This window comes from Camelus dromedarius, chromosome 13 (assembly GCF_036321535.1).
Source record: "Camelus dromedarius isolate mCamDro1 chromosome 13, mCamDro1.pat, whole genome shotgun sequence".
Taxonomy (NCBI): domain Eukaryota; kingdom Metazoa; phylum Chordata; class Mammalia; order Artiodactyla; family Camelidae; genus Camelus; species Camelus dromedarius.
In genome coordinates this window covers 25479783-25503116 of record NC_087448.1, presented here as the reverse complement: position 1 = coordinate 25503116, position 23334 = coordinate 25479783, and the positions used below count along the sequence as shown (strand labels likewise).

The following is a 23334-nucleotide window of genomic DNA, read 5'->3' as shown; positions in this document are numbered from 1 at the left end:
AAGTTGATTAGATATCACACAAGTATAAATGAAGATTTAAGTAAATGACACCTTCTATGCAGTGCCTGACTGGTACGGCTGTCTCGTATGCAGAAAATACACAATACTTCATGCAGAAAATACACAAATAATGTGATAGTTTTTTTTAAATGTAGCACTGAAGGGAGGCAAAGTATATGTTATTAACTTAGTAATACATTTATATTATAGTTATAAATGAGTATCTTATTTTTAAGTTGCTATTGCCAAAGATAATGTATTTTTAAAAGCATGAACTCTTTTGCTTGGATAGACAATATATATATATAATACATATATATATATAAGACCTATAAGATAAAAAGGAATATGAGCTACCTTACTTGAATAGTATCTCAAACATGAACTCTGACTTTTTCCTTAAAATTAAATACAGAGGCCATTAACAGAAAAATACGTTTTAAAATATGAAATGATATAATTGTACAGATGATAGCTCCTAATTTAGAGAATATATATTAAGTAGTTTAAATGATGCTGAAGAAGAGGGGAAAAGAAAAACACATGCAGACTAGTTGATGCAGAAACTGGAAAACAGTACTTTTCCAGCCATATTCCCTAAATATAATAAAGTTTCATAAATAAAATGTTAAATGAAGAACAACAATAAATAGATTACTATGGAAAGAACAGTATACGCAAGTAACATATATTTACTTTAAAAAAAATTAACACTAGATTATTGGAAGGGCTTTAGAGATAATGAAGAACTTTACAAAATTGTTTTAAAGAAAAAGAATTTTTAGAAAAAACAATAGCTTGATCTTGATAGTATAAAGAGTTAAAGAAAATGGGAACTACTATTAAAGGTAAGATAATAAATAAATGTTATATTTAATCAGATTAAAGTGTCTTAATATTTCTTTGCTCCTTTGCTCCATCTAAATATTTTAAAAGCTTATTAACAAGTACATGCTATTTTTGAATAATATTAGCAAAATTACACTTTTAAAAAGTATTAAGTTTTAATTTCTATTTAATAACAACTGTTCTCAGCAATGTTTGTGTCTCTTAAAAGTTGATTTTTTTATACTTATGATGTTTTAATAAATCATATTTTAAAGACTGATTTATCATGATGGCCACCAATACAATTTAGACATTTTAGAGACTGAAAGCATACAATTTGAGCTAAACATGGCTTTAAGACAGATTATTATACAAGAATAGTAGTGGTAAAGTAAACACTGAGATTTTAATTTAAGGACTAGCAGTGGTAGAGAGAAAGGGACTAAAGAAAACATTACAAAGCATTTACCCTACTTACGTATGAAGATCTAGCTTAAGTTAGTTGAAATCTGAGCTACCTGAAATGAGCGAACAGACAGTAGCCAAGCCTGCAGGATAGACCGACCCAACACAGGAGGAAAAGCCAAAAAGAAATCCCACAGTTAGGCGTCCTTTGTAAAAATACGTTGTGGAAAGTAATGAAGGTATCAAACAGAAAGTGGTTTTATTTTAAAGTGAGTATTTCATCTACACGGATGTAATTATGTATTTTGCTGACTATTTCTTTATTTCACTAGTTCTGCAAGTCAGGTATTGTCACAGTGTATTTGTTTCTTGAAATTGAATCCTATGAATTAGTTTAAATAACATTTTAAAGTAAAATTATTTCCACATAGGCTATCTTCTGCTTCCTACCCGCTGCCCAGCTGTGCACTACCTGCTGACAATATTGCTGATTTTGAGTCAGGATCAGGTTCATATGAAAGAATAGGAACGTGTCCGAATTTATATACAAATGGAATTTTAAATGAAATTCAGGCACAAATTATTTCAAAATAATTACTGTTTGGACTGTCCTGATGCTGGTCTCTTCCATTAACACAACCAAAGGCAGTTATATACATTTTATATCCATATGGCTTAGGGGTTATGTTTTCCTTTTCACAATTTTTTGGTTTCATTATACATACCAAATCCAAAGACATCATTTCATGTAATTCTAAATTAACTAAGATAACTTAATTAGATCTTCAAAACCACATATATTTAATAAAGCTAATATGCAACATTACTTAAAAGTATTACTTAAAGTACTTGATTTTAAACGGATCATTTTGGAAAGTTCTTTTGCTCATAAATCTTACTCTTACTAAGGGTGATAAAAAAAGTTCTTTTACTAGATACAGTGACACAAAATATTTATGATGTGAATTCAAAATGAGTGTCTATAAAATAGAAACAAGTATGCAAGAACTATAAACATAAGCTAAACCAGATAAAAACAATACTGTAAAAAGAACACCTTCATAAACATTTTGATTGTTAGTTTCCAGGAACAAACTTTAACACAGTTTTGGGGGGAACAGTAATACAAATGGATAGAAGAGGAGGTAATAAAAATATTACAGTTACGTAAGTAAAAGACTCACTGTAAACACCAACCTTTGTTATTTCCAAGTCCATAATCAAATCCTTGGGCACTGCAACTTGCCCCTTTATTAAAAGCTTGTACAGAGAAAGGGCTTGGAGGAGGAGTTTGAGAATTTTGATCCAGAAGAACTTGTTCTACAATAAAAGGAACAGCTATAAAATTAGTTTATGTGCTATTCTCAATTGATAGAATAGAGAAAATTATAAGAAAGATTTTTATAACAGTTAAATTTTAAAATAATCTCACATTTAGATTTGATAGTAAGTCCACCAATTAAGTCACTTACACTGACAAAATCTATGAGAAATCTTTGTTTTCATCTATCAAATCACAATGAAATTTAGAAATGGGATAAGCTTTTATGCAGCTAATTTACTTTTACTGTGGCAGGATTTATCACTGAGTGTACACTAATATTTCTGGACTAGGAACTCATATTCAAAACAAACTTATACAAGGGCATTTTACAAAACAAAAATGGATAACCTGTAAGTGAGAAATTTAAATATTTCCTGTACAAATGTCTAAGTATAAGGTACCAAAAGAAAAATGTCTAAGTATATGGTACCAAAAGAAATTTTCACTTATAAAATATTTTTAGTTTTAAATGTGAAAATTATGAAAAATTTAACTTTTAACTTATTTTTACTCATTCTATAAAGGGTATTTTCCCTAAATGAAAGGATGATAAACTTGGATATGTAATCACCACTATTAATACATCCTGAAGTCAACGAATGTATCAGAATTCTTATCTCAAGAAGGAAAAAAAAAAAAAAAAGGAAATGGCAATTATTTTTTCCAGTTTATAAAGGGCAAGAACACAACATATAAATTGGTAAACTAAGTTAATCCCCTATTAGCAATCAAGTGGCTATAAGATTCGGTCTGATATAATATTAAAAACACTAATACCATAATTAAATAGTCATATTAATGCCAACTAACAAAAGGCAAAATAAAATCTGTCAAATGAAAGGTAAAAAGGAGAAAACAGTATATATGTCATTCAAATAACATTATGAACAGTTAAAAGTTTTAAATATATTTTAAAAGTCATATCCTTTAAACTGAAAAGGGACCTAGAAGAATGTGGTGGAGTGTTTTCTTCCTACCTATTGGTCAGAATTCTGGTACTGTAAGGTCTACACCTTTATCAGCCTTTCTAGACATTTTTCAAGAAACCAATCCCAGCACTTCCCTTAGGCAAAACTTTTCAGTCTGAGGTATTTCAGCAGTGGAGTATTTCTTCTGAAAACACCCATGAACAGTAATCTGAATGGAAAAGCCAGCACTGCTGTCACCCCCTAGACTCAGAGCCATCTAGCACCAAGTGTCTCTGTTTTGACCATAACAGTAACTCTGTCTACTAGTTTTATCTACAGACATCAAAGATCTATAAAGAATTTTTACAAAGAGGAAAGCTTTGTTTTACTTTCACTGTTTTATATGAATAAATTACTGTGGTACCAAATCTTATTTTCATATTAAATACAGTTACATACTAATACCAATGAGCAGACGATTTGGATAACACATCAAACTAATCTTAGTGATCTTCTTATGACCTCAGGTTTCATGTTAAAATATTAAGACTCACATTATGACTCTGTGTGTGTGTGTGTATCACATATATACAATGTATATATAATATATAACATAGATAATGTGAATATATAATGTGTGTATATATATATATATATAATAAAGAGAGAGAGAAGTGGGGGCGGAGACAGCATGCACGAACATGCACATAGGATCATGATGTAATTACAGAGAGAAATTCAAACTTCTCTTACACCTCTTTTAGGGTTGCGTATGTATCTTAGCAGAAATAATATCCTAATTTAAGAAGCATTTTATCTAAAAAGAACCTTCCACCTTCTAAGTATATGGGAATACAATTTCCCATGTTAAAACTCACTCCTTATTATGGAAGGCACTTTGCTTTTTAACAATAGCTAAATTTACCATCTGATAACTGTGTTATCTGTTCATTTAGCTTCATATAGAACTTATAAAGTATCCTCATTTTGTAAATGAGGAAACTGAGGCACAGAGATATTAGGTAATTTGGCCAAGATCATCCAACTGAAAAGTTACAGAGTTGGCACCTGTACCCTGGCAGGCCAGCTCGAGTCCACTCTTACACATTATGCTTATTGCCAGTTAAAATGATTACTAAGATAGAAAGACCCTCTGATAGTTACTTAAACTTTTCTTGGATGATTTAATTATGTCTTATATAAAGCTGATCTCATTTTAGGTATTATCATTTATATCTGAATATCCCTATATAATGAAAATGTTTCAGAATTTATGACTATGTCATAAATATATCGTATATGTAGTAAGTATATTGCAAATGAGAAGGTTATTTTGCAAAATGATTTACATTAAATGAAGCCTTTAGAATAGTTCTATCATCTCAGAACATTATTTCATGACCACATTATTTCTGATTAAGTTTGTAAGGACAAGGGAGGAAGTAGTTCTCAAATTGTATTCAATGGATTACTGATGCAGTGTGGTTCGGTGTAATGTGCACAGCATTTGAAATGTGAAGATTCTAGCTCAAGCCTTTCATCCGCCCTGTGTAACGATACAGATGCATAACAAAACAAGTGGTGTAACAATAGGGAGGTCATTTTAAAGATAATTAAAATGAGCTTTAGTTTCCTCACTTGTAAAATGAAGATTATATAAACTATCTCAAAACCTTGTTGTGAGGAAAAAAGGGAGAATGTTTAACATATCATGTTAATATATCAAAATGTACTCTGTCATTCATATAAGTTTCAAATCTTTCTTGAATCTATTTGTACTTATGGCCATATTACCTCTTGGATAATGAGTATTATAACTTTATTCTCTTTTGTATAAAGAAGCATGTTCTTTTAATTATTTGACCTTATCCTATAAATTTGGGGATTTGGTAGAAAAGTCTGTTTGGCTCATCCATTTATTTTGATGTCCTAACTAATATTTTTTGATTCAATCTGTATTTACAAACTTAGTGACCAACTAGTATGTGCCAAAACTGTTTTAGAACTAGGATTACAAAGATTAAAAATCCAGACCCTATCCACAAGGGGCTCATAATCTAGGTACGAAGAAATAAAAATTAACTTTAATATCAGTTTTGTTCTAATGGTGAATACAGTTCTTTTGGAATGGAGGTAATGTGTGACTCTGTCAGGATCAGTTAAAGCTTCACCCAAGTGATGACATGATCTGAACAAGATTTTGCCACCAGGAGAATGAAGAGAGGAAGACAAAAAGGAAAATATTTGACTAAAGGAGATCACTGTTGAAAAAAGGTAAAATAAAGTTTAAAGCTGAAACTCTAACAACAAAATAGGAAACTCCCAAAAGAAGTTATGTATATACTCAATGTTCCTTTCCTGAGAGAGAATTCAATCCAATGCAATTGCCTGGGAGAAGTACTATGATCAGTTCGAAAACTGAACTTCCATTTAGTGGTAGAAAGAGTAAAACATTCAGTCCTGACCTGGCACAGAAGAATTACCATTCACATTCATATTAGCATGTTTTTACAGAGGTCAATTCATATGTTTCACATTTCCTTTTAATTCTCTTCTTCTATGTGCATTTATTCAGTACCCATATATTTTACAAAGTGATTTTAACAACTGCAAGATTTTTAAACCTTTAGTTTTCTCAAAATAACAACCACACAAAAAAGCTCTTTACAACAAAGGAAATACAACACGCTTTAAACTTCTGCATTGCAAAGGTAAATCAGAATAAAGCACAAATTTAAGCCAACTTGCCATCTTCATGTCGGAGGTACTGGTTTCCGCCTCTGTCTCTAGCTAAGGACCATGCCTCTCCTTCATCACTCTCACAGAACTCTACCATGCTGTTCTTATCCAGCTGCACCCATGTACCTTCAGAATTGGTTACCTAGTACATAACAAAAAGCATGATTGATTGGCTTTGATTCTTTCAGGGCACTCAGGCTGAAAACCAGCAAAAAGTTTAAGTGTAAATTATTCCAATAAATCTCTATCATCGAATTAAGTTTCTGAAATTAAGACCACAGCCTGAGGTAAGACAGAAATCAATAAATAGTCCTGTAAAATACTGCTCACTGTTCAGTTAAAACAATATTTTTTAAGGCACAGAATAATCTGTAAATAATTTTAAACGCTACCCCAAAACACGCGGCTCTTTTTTTGGCACCTAAAATGTCGTAACACAGTATATTGTCTATTATTTAGGTTGGTAGTTTCTATAATGCAAGTTGAAAATGACCCTGACATTGAGAAATAGCATGACACACTACATCTTCAAGCTCATTAGCTGAGGCAAATGCCACAGTTGACTAAAGAGTAATGTTATTTGCTCAGGACTTCAGCAAGACACATGAATGGGAACAAAGAAATGAAACCTTTTGAACATATCGCATCACCATACTGATCCATAGCAAATATTTTAAAGAGCTGTTACTCCATGACGGTATAGTACGCTTTTGTAATAATGAAAAGATATATGAAAATACCAGACATTTATATATACAATACAAATCACTTCATGAATATAAATATTATCTTCACAAGGATAAGTATGAGAATAAAATTATTAGAAAAGAAGCACAGAAAAATTGTGTTAATATTTTCAATACAAGTAAAGATAAAGAACATTAACATTTAAAAACCTGGGATGGGAATGGTAACCTTTGGAAGAAAGAGATGCTTTGGTTGTATTATATTAAAAATGAGTATCTTAGAAGTCATGAAGCTACAAGAATCCATACCTCTCCCACTGCTTTGACTTTGTTTCCCAGAACTAACATTCCAATTGGGATACCTCTAAGGTTAGGGCAGCTTCTGATGTTGTGACCGGAAGGTCCCGTCTTCACTACCTTGTACATGCCCGGCCCTCCTCGCAAGAACGGCATGTCTTGTTCTTGCATCGTTGCTTCCTGTGGGCAGCAGGAGTTTATGTCTTTGAAAAAGTCATCAGTATTAGTTTTAGGTTCCTGAAAATTTGAATAGGAAAAAAGAGTAAACAAAATACAATCTATTATCACTTTCAACATCCTCTTCTTAATAGCTTTTACACCAAGTGCATAATACATCAATTAAGGAAAAAAACACGTATTCAAAAATAACTGAAGTATTGGTTAATACCACTATTAAAGAATCTTTCAGTTATTCAGTTCTGAATAACATTTAAAACAGAGCTGAAGACAAGAAAATACAGCAGGAGAGCAATTGAACCTTTAGCTTTTGTCCACCATGATTTGAGAAATACAATAATGCTTGATTTTACTTTTATATTTTAGTAAAATATTTAACAGTAGGAGAAACTAAAATAATTTACTATGTGAACCACAACTGAATAATTCTGAATCATTATCACTGCACTGCTGTCTGTTGGTACTGGTTAAAAAGTCAATCTTCATTTCCTTCCACTTTTGTTTATAATAATTGTTAATATATAGAGAAAATAGATATGAAGACTCTGGAGACTTATCTATAAACAGAGGTAACAATGATGAAAAAGTGAGCATGAGATATAGCAACATCTTAATATTTACCAGGTATGAATAAAATAAGAATACCTGTAAGACTTTAACAACTCACTTTCTTAACATAGCACAAATAGAAGTCTTGCTAGATTTGCTAGGCATTAACAGTGATATATTAATGCTATTAACAGAAAAAGAGGATTATACTTTTAGTAGAAAAGATAGATTAACATTAAAGATGTGGTTTTATGTACAAATAATGCACTTGGATGTAAAAGAGTCACTTCTAAAGTGAAAGAAAAGACCATGCCTTAAAGTTTCTGTTCAATCTGAATGCTGTGATGAAATTACTTCCTATGTGAACGCCTTAAAGAGAAATAACAACCTTCCCATATTTGCTTTTTTCTCAACTAAATGCAAATGAAAGTTCCACACTGGAAGTTCTTCCATTGTCATTATTATTCCTTTAAAACAGACTTAAATTGCACTTTTAAATACAGTATATAGACTACAAATTGCTCTTTTCAAGTACAGTAAAAGATAACCATAGTGGGATACTTATTCAAACATTAGGGTAAAATTAAATTAATATTTAGTAATGTTACGAAGAGAATAAAATTTAAAAAACCCATTAAAATATTATGCTAGATAAACTACTACTGAATAGCTCTATCCCTGTAAGTAGTCTCACTCTAAAAGATACGTATACATGTCTATTATACAGTAGAAAATTAAAAACAAAATCTTAAGGTTAAAAAAGTGTAGATTCAAGAACTCTGTGCACCTGTGACTTTAATTCAGTATACGATTGGTCAGGGAAAATTTCAAATCCATTATTAACCGTCACATAATATCTTATAAATTTCATTCTGGTAATTAATAATCATCAATTTTTACTTAGATTTATCCATTATTCCTTACTTATATATTGGCAATGTAATGGAAATGGGAATTTTAAATACTCGAAAAACTTAGATTTACAATCTAAAATAAAATCCATTTAATATACCCACACATGTATATTTTAAAAAATTTATATATGTGCACAATCATATGAATACAAAGAAAGCACTAAAACTAAAAATGGAGAGTACGATCTTTTTTTTTTTTTTTTGGTGGGGGAGGTATAGGCTTATCTATTTATTTAATGGAGGTACTGGGGATTGAACACAGGACCTCATGAATGCTAGGCATGTGCTTTACCACTGAGCTATACCCTCTCCACAGAGAGTACGATCTAAATTTCAAATTGTGCCATTTTACTCACAAGGTTTTCAGTAAATATTTTTAAATGTATAGCTGTGAAATGACCAATTTTAACAAATACATCATGCTATTTATCACAGCTGAGTCAAATTAGTTATACTTACAACTAATTTTTAAAAAATTACACATTATGATATAAAAATAAGCAAATCTTAATAGATTTACTGAAAAAACAATTTCACTGGCCTTTAATGATACATCTAGAGCATTTAATTAAGGTATAACAATATTTCCAATTTGATCAACCAGGGTAACGGAGAAAGAGATGAGTCTTGGCAAAAACTAATAATAAATCCAAGTTATCCACTGAAAAGCAATTTAAGAGAACTATACTAAAATATTTAATGTTTTATTAAATAGTTAAAGAAACTGTATAAATTATATAAACTACAAATTAATAAATGTACAACAAAGTCTTTTTTAAATACTAAACAGTATAAAAAGAACTGACAGACTTAAAATCATAGAACTGTACCTGTTACTCTTAAGCAACCAGAAAATACATGTTTTATTAAATATAGAAGTGTAACAACATGGGCACCAGCATATGAAACTGATGAACCGTTATGTTACTTTTTTCTCTCTGCATTCCCACCCCATTCTCAGATGAACATTCAAAAGAGCACTGTGCAAGGCTAGGAAAAAACAGGACAGTCACAGGGTCAGAACTATACCCCCTAAATAAGCAAGTTCTGAAAAAGCTAGACTTGGATATCATTGTTGGAGAAGCTAGTCTATAATTAAATATAGCAAATTTGAAGTCACATAAAAGCTTAATTTAAACTAATAATACAGTCTTTGGCAGAAACAGAGGGAAAAGTTTCATGGGGAAACTCAATTGGAGCACTTAGTACAGATCTTTCTTTGTTAAAAAAATATATTAATCTTAAGCAAAAGCTTCAAAAGATATAATGTAAAATTTGTTATACATGCTGAAATACCTGCATAATGTATGACTGTTCCTTACAGGTAACTCACCTGGGGGAAAAAAGCTTTGGAAGTCCATGAAAATACGTCCAAATCCCTGACTCCTTGGCTAGCATTAAAGATATTCTGAGCAACAAAGTTTAAGAAAGAAAAATATCAACAAAGAAAGGGAACAGGATATCATCTGCAGAAGATGCGTTCACAGTAAAAACATTGTTCTGTACTTTAGCACCAGCACCAAAGTATCAGTTTACTAAAGGGAAACTGAAGCCAGCTGAGTAAACCACACACCAAAGAAATTCTGATACGTAAGTTTTTGTCAAATGCTCTCCATGATATAGTGTGTCATGCCATTTTACTACAATTAAGAGCCAGACATTGAATTAAAGCTTAAGACAGTGCAAGAAGGAAACTTTAGAACTCCTTAAATGATGACGCATCTGTTCCAACAGAAGCCAGTGTTGTCTCAGGACAGAAAGCAGTCTGCTGTTCTACAAAGAAAACGTGAATCATACAGATCGCAGAGACCGTGCAACTATCACCATGAATAATGATGGCATGTAGATATGTGAACTAGTTATCACTTTTTAAAGTACAAAAAAATTAAACAGTAAAAAAAAAAAAAACTAAGTCATTTTTCAATTTTGCTCTCTTCTATAAATGGGGGGAAAATCACTTGGAAATGTTACTGAAAGCTGTTAGCATATTTGTTAAGAAAAGCGTAGAGAAAAGCATACAATCTGAACTTCTGCCAAAAGGCATGCCTAGTTTTCTCCATCTCAAAGTTGAGGAAATGCACAGGGCACTGAGGAGCTCTATGTACAGTCTAGAAACATTGTGTTAAAGACCAACCAACTCACAGAGGTATGGTTCCAGAAAAATAACATTTTCACAAAATGTCTTCATGAAAATTTAAATGATATACATTTACATAGATAAATCATCCTATTGAATATATTTTATTTGATCTGAAATTAAAATCTCTCCAGAGAGTAGTAATTACACAATTTTACTGCTTATATAAATACATAAAAAGAGGACATTCAAGATGTTAATTAAAAACTGTCATTATCCAAGACTTCAGCACAAAAGAAATAACACAATTATCAAATCTTTCTAAGCCATTTTAGATAACGAGAATTTACTTAACATTCTCTACTTCTGTATTTTCCTCATGTATATATGTGTATGGACAGGTGAAGACACACACCCATATACATACATATATGCTGATTCAGATATATTAGACATATAAAAGCCCCCCAAAATGAGTTCCTCTTAATGTGCCTACAAATAAACGCACAACAAAACAAAAAGCAAAAAATAGAAAACCAAAGCCCCTTTCACATTTAAAAATACATAGCAGATAGGGTACTTTCTCTTTAGGTGAAGTGGAAACATGCTGCAAAGCATGCTGAAATGCTATTTTGTAGGGCCAGGGGGAAGATGTCATTATCGGTTCATCCATGTATGTATGAATTTGTGGAGTATTTGCTCAATGGTTTTTCTCCTCCACAGAGAATAGTGCTACAGACCTTTTGACATAAAGCAATTCTCAATTTTTAGCATATTTATTTAGCATAAATTTTTCTAGTATTAAAAGCAATGTTGAAAAGCAATGCAGATGAGTTAGCAATAAAGAAGCAATGTGTTGACTGACAATACTTAAAGCCTGTATCTCCCTTTTATTCAATATGCAAACTTAAGTATTCTGAGTCTGAGTACATGAGTTAACGTGTGCAATGATACTTTAAAGCTTGATGTAACTGCTAATCATGGTAATAAACTGCCAATAAAATCTATTTTGTACGTTAATTATATGTGGATTCAAATTTGACACTTTTTTGCTTTCGTTCTGCATTTGTAGAAAGTTCTTAGTTCACACTGATTTACTGTAAGATTATTTTCAATATGTGATGTCCTAATAAAACTGCATTTATCAAGTATCAAAATAGAAAGCTGAAGTTTAAAAATAAAATATACTTACATAGTTTTCTTTTGAAAATTTAGTAAAAGTTTAGTCTAAAGATATGAACATGCATGAAAATATTAATTTCTCAAGTCTAAATTTCTCACTATTAAAATAAAAATTGGTTTTCATATTATATAATTTTATTAATATGAGTACTATTATATATGTGTGTATATGAGTATATATATATGTATACACAAATATACATCTATCTACAATAATCTAAATCATCTTATTCTAAAAGACTATTTAAAGACAAAAAAGTTCTGTCAAGAAAATTAGAAAATTAAAGCCTACTAAAAACTTAACTAAATTAATGAGCACCAAATTGCAATGCTAGGATGATACTCATTCAAAGCATAGAAGAGACCAAATAAGTGAATAATTTTCACAGTGAAATACATGACCAAACATGTCAAATGCTCATGCAAAAAGAAAAAAAAGTGGTAATTGTTTCATTGTGCTAGATCAGCATGGAGTTAAGAACTGCCATTTTTAAAGTAAAAAAGATAAAATATCTCAGGGAATTTAAACATAGCATATATACAAACAATTTTAGTGTTATTTCAATTGCCTCAATTCCATTCTGTATGGGAAACTTAAGCACCAAACTAAAGTATGAAGTGAAGGTTTTGATGCCCATCTAAGTACATTTACTAATAGTGTATTAAGTAAATACTTACTATTTACTAAGACTGAAAAGTAAGTTTGCACATATGCACAAATCTGCTAACAAAACCAAACCAAGAAATTTGGGGTATATTAAAGCTGTGACTACCAGGCATCATTAGGTATTCCAAAAGAATAGATCTGGACATAAAATGTAAGAAATATTTGCTAATTCTACCAGTTACCCTGGATAATGCTGTAAGAGAGAGAACCAAATGATATTTTCCCTTCACCTATCCTCCAAATCTTCACAGCCCCAGAATTCGAAAAAAATCAACCTACTTTCCATATGTGAATACCAATCAGTCTAAGTGGTGAAAGGGGTTTGTATAACTGCATGGAGATGCTCAGAGACTCAAGTTGCTTCTGTAAGGACTGGATAATAATTATAAAGGTGTCTTTGAATACTTTTAATGAGGTGTCATCTACTTCCCTTGATATAAACTTTCTCTACCACTCAACCTCCTTCACAATGTTAAAAGACCTCATTTTTGACAAAGTTTCCAAAGAATTGGGCTTATAAGGTTTAAATCATTAATGTCCCCTATTCTAGAAGTAAACTTGTTTTCCAAAAAAATTTAGGCTCTGTTATAAGCAGTCAAATGTCTCCCATGTCATGTGCCTGATTTTCTCTTTCTTTTTTAAGTTATATTTTCCCTGATGTATGAAACATTCTACTCATTTGTAGTTTCCAAATCTTAAGAATTTTAATTTAAAATCAACTTTCCCCAGGAATATCTTCTCAAACTGACCCTTCAACATATATCATGGTATTCATCCTTATTCAACCATTAAAATTATGCACATTCATATTTATTTAATTTTGGAGTTCTAGACAAAGTAATATGATTTTATAGCTATATTTATTCTGTTATAACTATACTTATTCTTATGTTTCCACTAGATTAAGGCAGACTAAACATAAAAGCATGGGCTTGAAATCACACCGACCAGAGTTCCAGAACTAGCTCTACTACTTACTTTCTACCCATGATCTTAGGAGAATAGCTCTCTTCTGTCATTGAAAAAACGAGAATGATAAAATACTTAACATCATAGCAACACACTCAGAATTAAATGACAGAATTAAATTAAATAGCATGTATGGATTAGAAATTATTTTAAGCAGCATGATCATACCAAATGCCAAGGATTAAAATTTAGTACTAAATAACTAATTCAACTGAAAGCCTACCATGAGCAAAATATAATATACATCACTTTGGAAGAAACAAATATGTGTAAGAAAGGATCCTAAATGACTCCTAATCCTTAAAAAGCATAACAACAGAAGTAAGAGGTATATAATTACAAACGGGCTGAAGGCAAAGAAAATAAACTAAACACTATGGGTAGCTGGAGAAAGAAGTAATAAGCCTTTCCCACTTTTACAGATAAAGTGCTACCAGAGAAGCGAGAGGGAAAGCTAATTTCCCCAGTACTTACATGCTCTCTACCCTCAAACGTCACCTCACCCTTATCAATATTTATTCGTTTCCAAATATAGCATGCCTCCATCACTTTGTACATTGGATTCTCTATCTAGAAATGCCTCCACTTTTTCTTGGCAATTTTTCTTCAAGACCTCCTCAAATGTCACCTCCTAAGTAAAGCCACTCTATAACTTACCACAATGCAACTTAACTATTTGAATATGATACGTCCATCACATTATATAGTGAGTACCCCGAGAGCAAGAACTGCACTCTAAATTATTTTGTATCGCTGCCCCCTGCCTCTCTATCCAACACCTACTTCCCAGCTTAGTATTGGTACATAGTAAGTACTCAAATATATGCTGAATGAATAATGAATGAATTAATAACTGTAGCATTATTGCGTAGTACAAGGATGAGAAATGTCAACAGAAAGTTTTCAGCCTGGTAACTAGGAAAGTATTAGGAAAAAAAGGGAAGCGAAAGCATTTTAGACAAATTAAACAACATAAAGACTGTAAGATGAAAAATTAAACAGTGTGCTCTAAAAGGGGCAAAAAGTTCCAAAAGACCATGAGCTCCTCACAAAAAAGGATCTTCATATGTATCCCTAGTCTTCACATTGATTTAAAAATATTGTTTAAAAGACATAGTCATAATATATATGTCTAATGCTATTTACTCTGAACTAGAGCACTACTAAAGTGCTAAAACAGTGAAAGCCTCACTTGAACTAAGTTAGGATGTCATTATTTCTTGGTAAAGTAATGATGTTTAAATAGAACTATTGCTAGGTAAGCCAAAATTTAGCTAAAGTACATATCTACAATGAAAACCAGAGTTACAATAGGAGTAAATAAACAAGACAGTGCAACAAAAATCCCTTAATTAAAGTTTACTCTAAATGTAATTATCTATGGTAATCTTTTTTAAAAACACAGTTCATCAAATATTTAGTCTGTTTTTAAATTTCCAATCCTCAACCCCGTTCTCCCCAGTAGTTTGTTTGAGTCAGGCTCCAAATATGGTACACACGTTGATGTGAATGCAAAATTGTTTTAACTAGAAGAGGTTGATGTAAAGATTGCCGAAGGCAACTTTTTGGTACTTCTGTATCTTTTTAAGTCTGTAGTATCAGTCCTTGATTATTTCTAATTTTATTTCCAATTTCCCAGTTTTCTTTTTTTTTTAATTGAGTAGTGTTTTACGGTGGTCAGCCATAATTTATAGTTGATTTATTCACCACTGGACTGAAGTATTAAAAAGGGAGAGTATGTGTTAAGTGTTTCCACTGCAGTAAATGAAGTAAAAGATGCAAAGGAAGAAGTAGCAAGATGCACTTATTCAGCTGCATTATTCATTAGTTCCTCGAGGGGATGAGACGGAATCATTATGCCTTCTGTGCCCTGTCATGTTTAGTCCTGCAGAGTAAGGTACTCCTTACAAAATCAGGGATTGTCTAAGAGGCCTGTCCTGGTCCCTGAAATCAAAACCTTAGAAAACTAGCCTGCTCTTGCCTACGCCGGGCTCTGACTCTGTGGGTCCTCAACTAACACCTGCACTGAAGCAACTTTATACCAGGTCTGTTTGGAGCCCTAGGCCAGCTGTCACATCCCCTCTGTCATCTTGGTTCACCACATAAAATATATGTCATCTGGCTGTTCTCTAATTTTTATACCAAAACTGCTCTAGGCTTCTTCTTGATCCAGCATCAAATTCTTTCCATTCATCTCATGACTTTGTACTGTATCTAATTGGACCCTTCCTCCAATGGTAAACAAACTCGCTTTCAAACTTTGCGGGTCACAGTGCTGCCACCATCTGTATGTCTTCAAGTCAATGCGGATTTGATGCGGATAACATCCAACTGCCTAGCCTTTTAGTTCTTAAGACTCAGGCAGATTCAGTAACTTCTACTTCCAATACACTTCAGCTACCCTCTTATGGCCACAGTAATGGGCCAGTTCATTCAATAAAATGCTCTAAGTATGAAATCAAATTCAAATATTCTACTTTATCACACAAATTACTTGTATCCTTCCAGCTCTTTAAGTATAGGGCACTCACAATACTGTTCTAGGATTTTATTAAGTCCTCCAAATCCCTTGGACACTCCATTTGTCCTTTCACATTTCTAACTTAGGCTGGATCCCACAGCTGGTGATCTCAATTGCCCTTTCATTAGCATCTGAAATTCCCATTGTCCCTATTTCCCTGTCACAGCAGCCTAGGAAATCCCAGCCAATGCTGTAATCTGCTTTCTTGGCTTCTTTATTTCTCAATACTTAGGGCTATGTGGGAGGTGGGGTATCCAGAATGGATCAAACCAGTGGTCTTACTGGGTCCTTAGTGGCCCGATAACCCAAAACAAGTAGGGTTTTTTTTGGGGGGAGAGGGGGGTCAGATCCCTCTTCTATTTCTCACAAAGATTATTACAAATCTTTCCAGCATTTCTATACTTTCTAGTTTAACTCAATTGTTTTAGTATCAATTGATGGCTTTCCTTTCTTCTACTTTATGGAAATCATGGTCTCCTTCAACCTCTTCCCTTCCTCCTTCCATTCTTAAAAATTTATCCACTGCCATACATACCCCCTCCTCCTTCACAGAAACAACTCCCCAAATGTGCCCTCAATTCCACTTTCTCCTCCTTTTTCAGTCTTCAGATTTCTTATCTATATCTTCAACGTCCCCCTTTTCTACTGGCATATTTAATTTATAAGGATCTCAAGTCACTACCATCCTTTAACTAATGGAACCAGAAAAACCTCAGCCTTAATATCAGTCATTTTGAGTTATTTACATTAAAAGAGCACTCACGTCGTTCTTTAACATAAAGAAAAGTTAGAAAATATCAAAAGCCACTTCATTTTACTTTTTATCTCTAATATTCTGCATCTAGATTTTTCAAGTAAGTCAGTGACAATCTCCTCATTCACATACCAGTGAAAACCCATCAACAAGTATTTGTATGGCTCATCCATTTGGCATTCCCTCTCACCTTTATTATGTCTTCTCTCTCTGACCTCAAGACTGTCTACCAAAAACTGTCTCTTGGGCAGAGTTTAAAAGTGTCAAATAACAGAACACCAATGTTCCAAAATGAAGCCATGGGATCTAGAACTTCAACACGTAGCACACTTCTTGCTCTTTTTTCTACCTCTGTTTACTCTCCTGTTTTACCTGTGTGAATATCCTTCCCTTCCAAAAGCTTCTCCTCAATGAAATAACAAAGGAATTAGAAAGAAAATTTTGAAGTCAGGGAGGTAGTAAAGATAATATATTCTAATGCAATGCCTTATTAGGGCCTTCAAATAAACAAAGGTCTAAATTAGTCAAAATTTAAAAAGTAAACTATTGACAAAATAAATAAAATGGCTATTATAATTATCTCATTTAAAATATCATTTTCCTAATACTAAGGAAGATTTGGTTACTATAATGAGAAATGGTTTCAAGTCATTTAAAGCCAACTTTCTAGTCACAGATGAAAAAAAAGCAAAAAAAGCTGTAGGCCAACACTCTCCAAACTTTCTTTATCACACATCTATTAGTAAGAAATATATTTACAAATAGATCTCTCCCCACTGTACTATTATAAAGCATATACAAAAGAGTAAAAAAGAATGAGACCGATAAATTTAAATAGAAGTTCTATTATTTTCTTTTCCAAAGAATCATCTTATATAACCACCCCTTTGGAGAACATTACTCTGGACTATCAAGGAGAAAAACAAACAATATTTCGAATGATTTGATATAAAGAGCTAGCTTTATACACTGATTTTTAAGAAATTCAACTGCTTAAAATACTAAGCTTTTTTTTAAATAAAAATTTACCAGTGCTATTTATTAGCAGTGTCATAAGGAATACATACATTTGATGGAGATGAAAAGGAAGAAAAATCATACTTTTCTATTTAAATTATTAAAAAGAGCTGTGGATTCCTATCAAATTTAGTGACACAACAAACTTCTGAATAGTGGCTCTAAGTATTCTATCGTATCTGTCAAAGTGGCTCAATGAATTATCTCAGACGCTAGGATTTAGTTTCAACTAGAACACTGTCGCACCGCAAGTCTAAAAATCCACCTTATTTTAACACAGTAGTATTAATATGCCAAGAAAGAAAAGACTCAAACGTAGACAAAACACAGAGAACTACAAAATGCCAACATAAAAAAAAGCTATACGTGTTTCTGAAATAAATCGCAATACCAAATTTATAAATTTTAGTTTGGAATTCATTCCAAACAGTAATGTCAATAAGAAAGGGAAAAAAACGCAACCGCTCTCATTCCCTACCTCTCTGAAAAGGATTCAGTGGGCCTCACTTTATCACCTCCTGCCTGTGATGGGTCATAGGAAGTATGAGAGTCCTCAGCCTTGCCAAACTCTGCCTTTATCACACAGAAGCTCTCAGAATTCGAGCAATTATAAAAGTTATTTAGTTGTGGTTTACCTCAGAACTGAGCAGCCTTAATTAAAGAAAGCCCTGTAATGAGGACAGGGTACACCTATAATGCTTCCTGAAACCACCTTTTACTTACATCAACAGGGACCAGGAGACTCTTGCCGAGATGCTGATTAAAAGAGAGGCACCAGGCTTCAGTGTAACCATTCATGTTAGGAACATACTTCTTTATCGTCTCGTCATTCAGTCTCAGCCACACACCATCATCATTGTGGATCTATGGGAAATAAGCAACAGAAACAAGCCACGCCCTCCTGTAACTCCTGTGAGGGTAGCAAGGTCTGAAAGGCTACAGAGCAGGCAAATAACAGTTGACGTGGAGATTAAGCATCTAGTTTGGCAGAAGGTTAAGTATGAGAGAAATTTTAAGGAAAAAAAGCAGCAACGAATGCCAAGTAATACAATAATTCACATGATGAGACTGTAAAAAGCAATGGTCACTTAGAAGTAAAAGGACAAAGAAATCACACTTTAAGATAAATAATTCAAGCATAAAATCAGATGTTTCCCAAAAGAACATAAGTCTTCCTTTTCCTCAGTTTAGATTTTAATAATCAGAAGTTACCTGACTGTATTATTAGAAAAATGTACTGTCCAAAGTTAAAGCGACACAATAAACACATTCAAAAAACAAATATTTTAAAAATTCAGGAAAAACTGTACACATTTTTCAATGAGTACTTGTACAGGTTCTGACCACTATGTTAATTGAATTTCTTTCATGTTAAAAACACCATTTTAGTTACTTTTTAATTGATAAAGAAAAATAAATGCAATGTTTGAAACACCATGAACAGAATTTTGAAATTCTGCAAAACAATTTTCCAAACACTACCCAAACTGCTTAAAACATATTCTAACAAAAAAACTCAGTAACCTTATATTGTGCAAACAACGCAAAAACTTCCTGTCCAAAATTTATTACCAAGTGTTTCTTTACAAATTACCTCATCAATGAAAGTGATAGTTCCATTGACCTTCACTATGCCTATCTGCTCACTCTGAAGGGAAGGGTGGCTGCGGATACGGAGCCCTGCACTGTCCTTGGCCACAAATTTTCGAACCTGAGAAAGGCAAAGACAGACATATGAGACAGAGAAAATCATGGAACAGAGACCTCATACGTGGTAAGAGATAAACTTAAACAGATCTGAAAGTGTAATTCTGAGAAAGTTTCCAAAATTATTTGTAGCTGGTTTCTCTGTGCAAGTAACAGTGGTTATTTATAACAATAGAACATTTTAAAATATGAAAATGTAAATTATTAAATAAAAAGAAAATTATTAACATATATTCATAATTTCTTTTCTAAATTTTGAGGACATATGATAAAGAGGAGAAAAAAGCCTTTTTTTTTCCTTTTAGGAAGGTATGATATAAATTCTATTACCCATGTTTCGTTTTTAATAAGTAGTGCTAAAATTGCTGTAGTACTTACTCTTTAGATGTTAGGAAATTAGTTTTTATTTTAACAACACAAAATACTTTAACCTTGTAAATTTTATACACTTAATGTCAGTAGACTTTTGTTAACTATAAACTTTCAACAACAAAAAGTACACAGAAAGAAAGGCCTATAAATTACTATACGTTATACAAAGAAGCCAAAAAGCACAGATTCTACATTTGAGAAATGATTAGAATTATCCTGAACTACTCTTCAAATTTATTTAGGAATATTTAGAGTTCAAATACTGTATTTCACTTTTATTTTATATTTTACTTTATGTAAGTAAAATACTAGATGTTTGATGGCCACCTTCAAGTATCAATGAAAAAAATTAACAAATCTCTGACCAATTCATGTTCTGTTTTCATTCTACCCTAACCTTATTTGGTTGAGGCTCAGTCTTTGGTTTGACCAGCTGAGTTCCTGGTGGTATCATCCCTTTTGGTGGGTCTTTTACTTTTACTTCTAGTCCAGCATCTGTAAGGAAAGAAAGGAAACTGTAACATTTGAGAACAAAAGGGAGGGAGAATAAAAGTTAAACCTAACTTTATATACATTCACAGGCTGTTTTAAACAATTGAAACCAACATCTGAATTCTTCCCTTTTAAGGTGATTGATATTTAATAGCTAAGAAAGGGAAATATTTGGAAAATGACCCTGAGATTCCAAACGGGTATCTCAGGGGTTCAAGGAAAAGAGGAGGGAATATGGAATATACGAAATGATACTGAAAAAAAATCAAAATAATAAAAAAGAAACCCTTGTGTGATTAAATGCAATCTCACACATGAGAGCAGAGCACTGCTCATCATTTATCCCAGTCATTGCCATGAATAGCAGCAAGCTTGCTGCTCAAAGCTGGGGTTCTCGTGTGAGACTGCCTTGGTTGTTCCCACATCTGCCACTGACTGTATGACTCTCTGTGCCTCATGTTTTTACCTACAAAACGGGAATGAGAATAGTACCTATCTCACTGAGCTGTTGTTGTGAGAATGAAATGATTTTAAAGACATACATAAAATATAAAAGATATGCATACATACATACATATATAAATATACATATTTATACATATACAAATAAAGACACACATAAATATATAAGGCTTTATGAATATGTTGAAATAAAAAAGTGCAGCAAAAGCCAAGGCTAAAGGTCCCTGGAATGGAATAGATGTATCTGATAAATCTGAGTCTACACTTACATTAATGCATAGTCTATACAGTTACATCAATGTCAAGTACCTCTTCATCTTCACTGTGAAAACAAACTACTTAAACTTTCCCAGAGGGTATTCTGGTAGAATGTTATTCAGTATTACTTTTCTCTCTACCCTGTCTCCCTCTTCCCTACATGCAACGGTCTCACGACAAAGATTAAAAAGGTTAGAGGATTCTTCATTTCAGGACTTCTTAGAATCCCTAGTAAGTTAATGTGAACTGTATGAATGTCTAAGATGAGACTACAATATAGTGGGTTTTCTAAATCTGCCTGATCATACGAACCCTTTTGCTTGAGAAGCATTAGGAAAGATAGTGTTATAAGGAATTCATACCGGGAAACACTGAAACACTAAGAGCTTTCTTATTCTACTGTTGTCCTATTATATGGATAGTTCACAAATAAAGCAGAGAAAGAGATTAAGGCTCAAGGAAAAGCAGTATACTTTTCAAAGTTAGTGGTAGATAAAGAAAATTCATTCTTTTAACAAATATTTATTGAGCAGCCATCCTGTGCCAGGCACTGTCCAGACAGGGAGATCCAAAGATGAAAGAGATATCTCTGCTCACAGCCAGGAAAGGAAGACGAACACACCACAAGGGGGAGACAAGACCTGCATGTGGTTATGGGGCAGCACGGAGGAGAGTGCACCTGACCAGTCCTGAGTCCTGAGGGCTACAATGACACATAAATTACTACACAATTTTAAAATCTTATGAATGCATAAATTAAGTACTCATTATAAAGGAGGAAATGAAGCCCCCTAAAAGTTATGGTACCTGTCCATGTCTGTGATGCATGTTAAAGGGCAAACTAGAACAGAAAGATGATTTTGATTCTAGTTCTTTGCACTAAGTAGCTCGTAACTTTAAAAAAGTACCTATTTCAATGCCGTCGATGGTCACATGAATAGTGTAGAGTCCAATAGCGCCCGGTGTCCAATTTGCACAGTAAGTGCCATCATTATTGACACGAATCAGCATATTCTCACTGGGTCTGAAAGGAAATAAGATGAATAGCAGAAAATTTACTTCTGGTTAAACATCTGACATCATCACTAAGATAAATCAGCAAACATTAAATTTCTTGTTGCATTGTCACAATGAAGGGCAATCCTACTGCCCTGGCACAGTATGTTTTTCTACTCTCCAAAATGATTGAATTTCATTTTTTTTTTCCTCACTTCAAAACTTCTTCACTCTCAGCTGATGATGACTTCATCACTTTCTTCAGTGAAAAACAGAAGCAATCAGATACTACCTTAGATTAGTAAACCACTTTCCTCCACCTCCTGTTACAATGGAAGGAGTGTCCTGAGTCTTGTCCAAAGCCAGCCCTTCAACATGTGCTGTGACTCTCACTTCTCAACACTTCTGTGCTGCAATTACCTTGCTTTCTTCTCATTCATCCTCAGTGTCTCCCACTTCAATGGATCATTTCAATTTCTATTTATTTCTATACAAACAAACTTCAGAATCTCCCATCTTAAATACCTCCCCTTTGATATTACAGCCTTCTCTAGTAAGGTCTCAATGTCTCTTTTCTCATTTACAGTAAAACTTACCTAAAGGGTTGTCTACAATCACTCTCCACTTCCTCATTTTCAATTCTCTTCTACAGCTTATCTCCTATAGGCTTTTGCTCTCAAATTTCATTGCAATTGCTTACATCACAGTCACCAATGACCACCATGTCCCCAAATTCAATGGTTGTTTCTTCTCAGCAATCTCTCAGTAGCATTTGATAACTGACAACTCCTACTGTCTGGAAAAACCTTGTTTTCGCTTCTGCAACATTCTCCTGGTTTTTCTCTTTCTCAGTGCTTTATTGGCTCTCCCCTGGCTGACCACCAGCTTACAGAATGCCCCAGCATTTGGGTCTAGGTCTTTTTTTTTTTTCTTTCCACATCATCTCTTCAGTTGATTATTCATCCCTTCCTCAGTTTTAAATACCATCTCTATAAAGATGACTCAAAAATTTATATCTCCTCTGAATTTCAAA

General features: G+C 32.9%; 1 protein-coding gene across 8 annotated transcripts in view; it reads right to left on the bottom strand.

Moving 5' to 3' along the window:
* Nucleotides 1-23334, bottom strand: part of MYCBP2 (MYC binding protein 2) — a 226102-nt gene that overhangs the window by 55284 nt on the left and 147484 nt on the right. For 6 of the 8 annotated variants that reach the window (XM_031466155.2, XM_031466152.2, XM_064493060.1 and 3 more), the window contains 7 exons: nt 22214-22329; nt 20491-20588; nt 19609-19725; nt 18738-18878; nt 7200-7424; nt 6214-6346; nt 2431-2553 (listed from right to left, as the gene is read on the bottom strand). In XM_031466155.2, coding sequence (XP_031322015.1) covers nt 2431-2553; nt 6214-6346; nt 7200-7424; nt 18738-18878; nt 19609-19725; nt 20491-20588; nt 22214-22329 — 953 coding nt within the window. The remainder of the gene's footprint in view (nt 1-2430; nt 2554-6213; nt 6347-7199; nt 7425-18737; nt 18879-19608; nt 19726-20490; nt 20589-22213; nt 22330-23334) is intronic. The other 2 variants (XM_064493061.1, XM_064493066.1) reach the window with 2 other exon arrangements.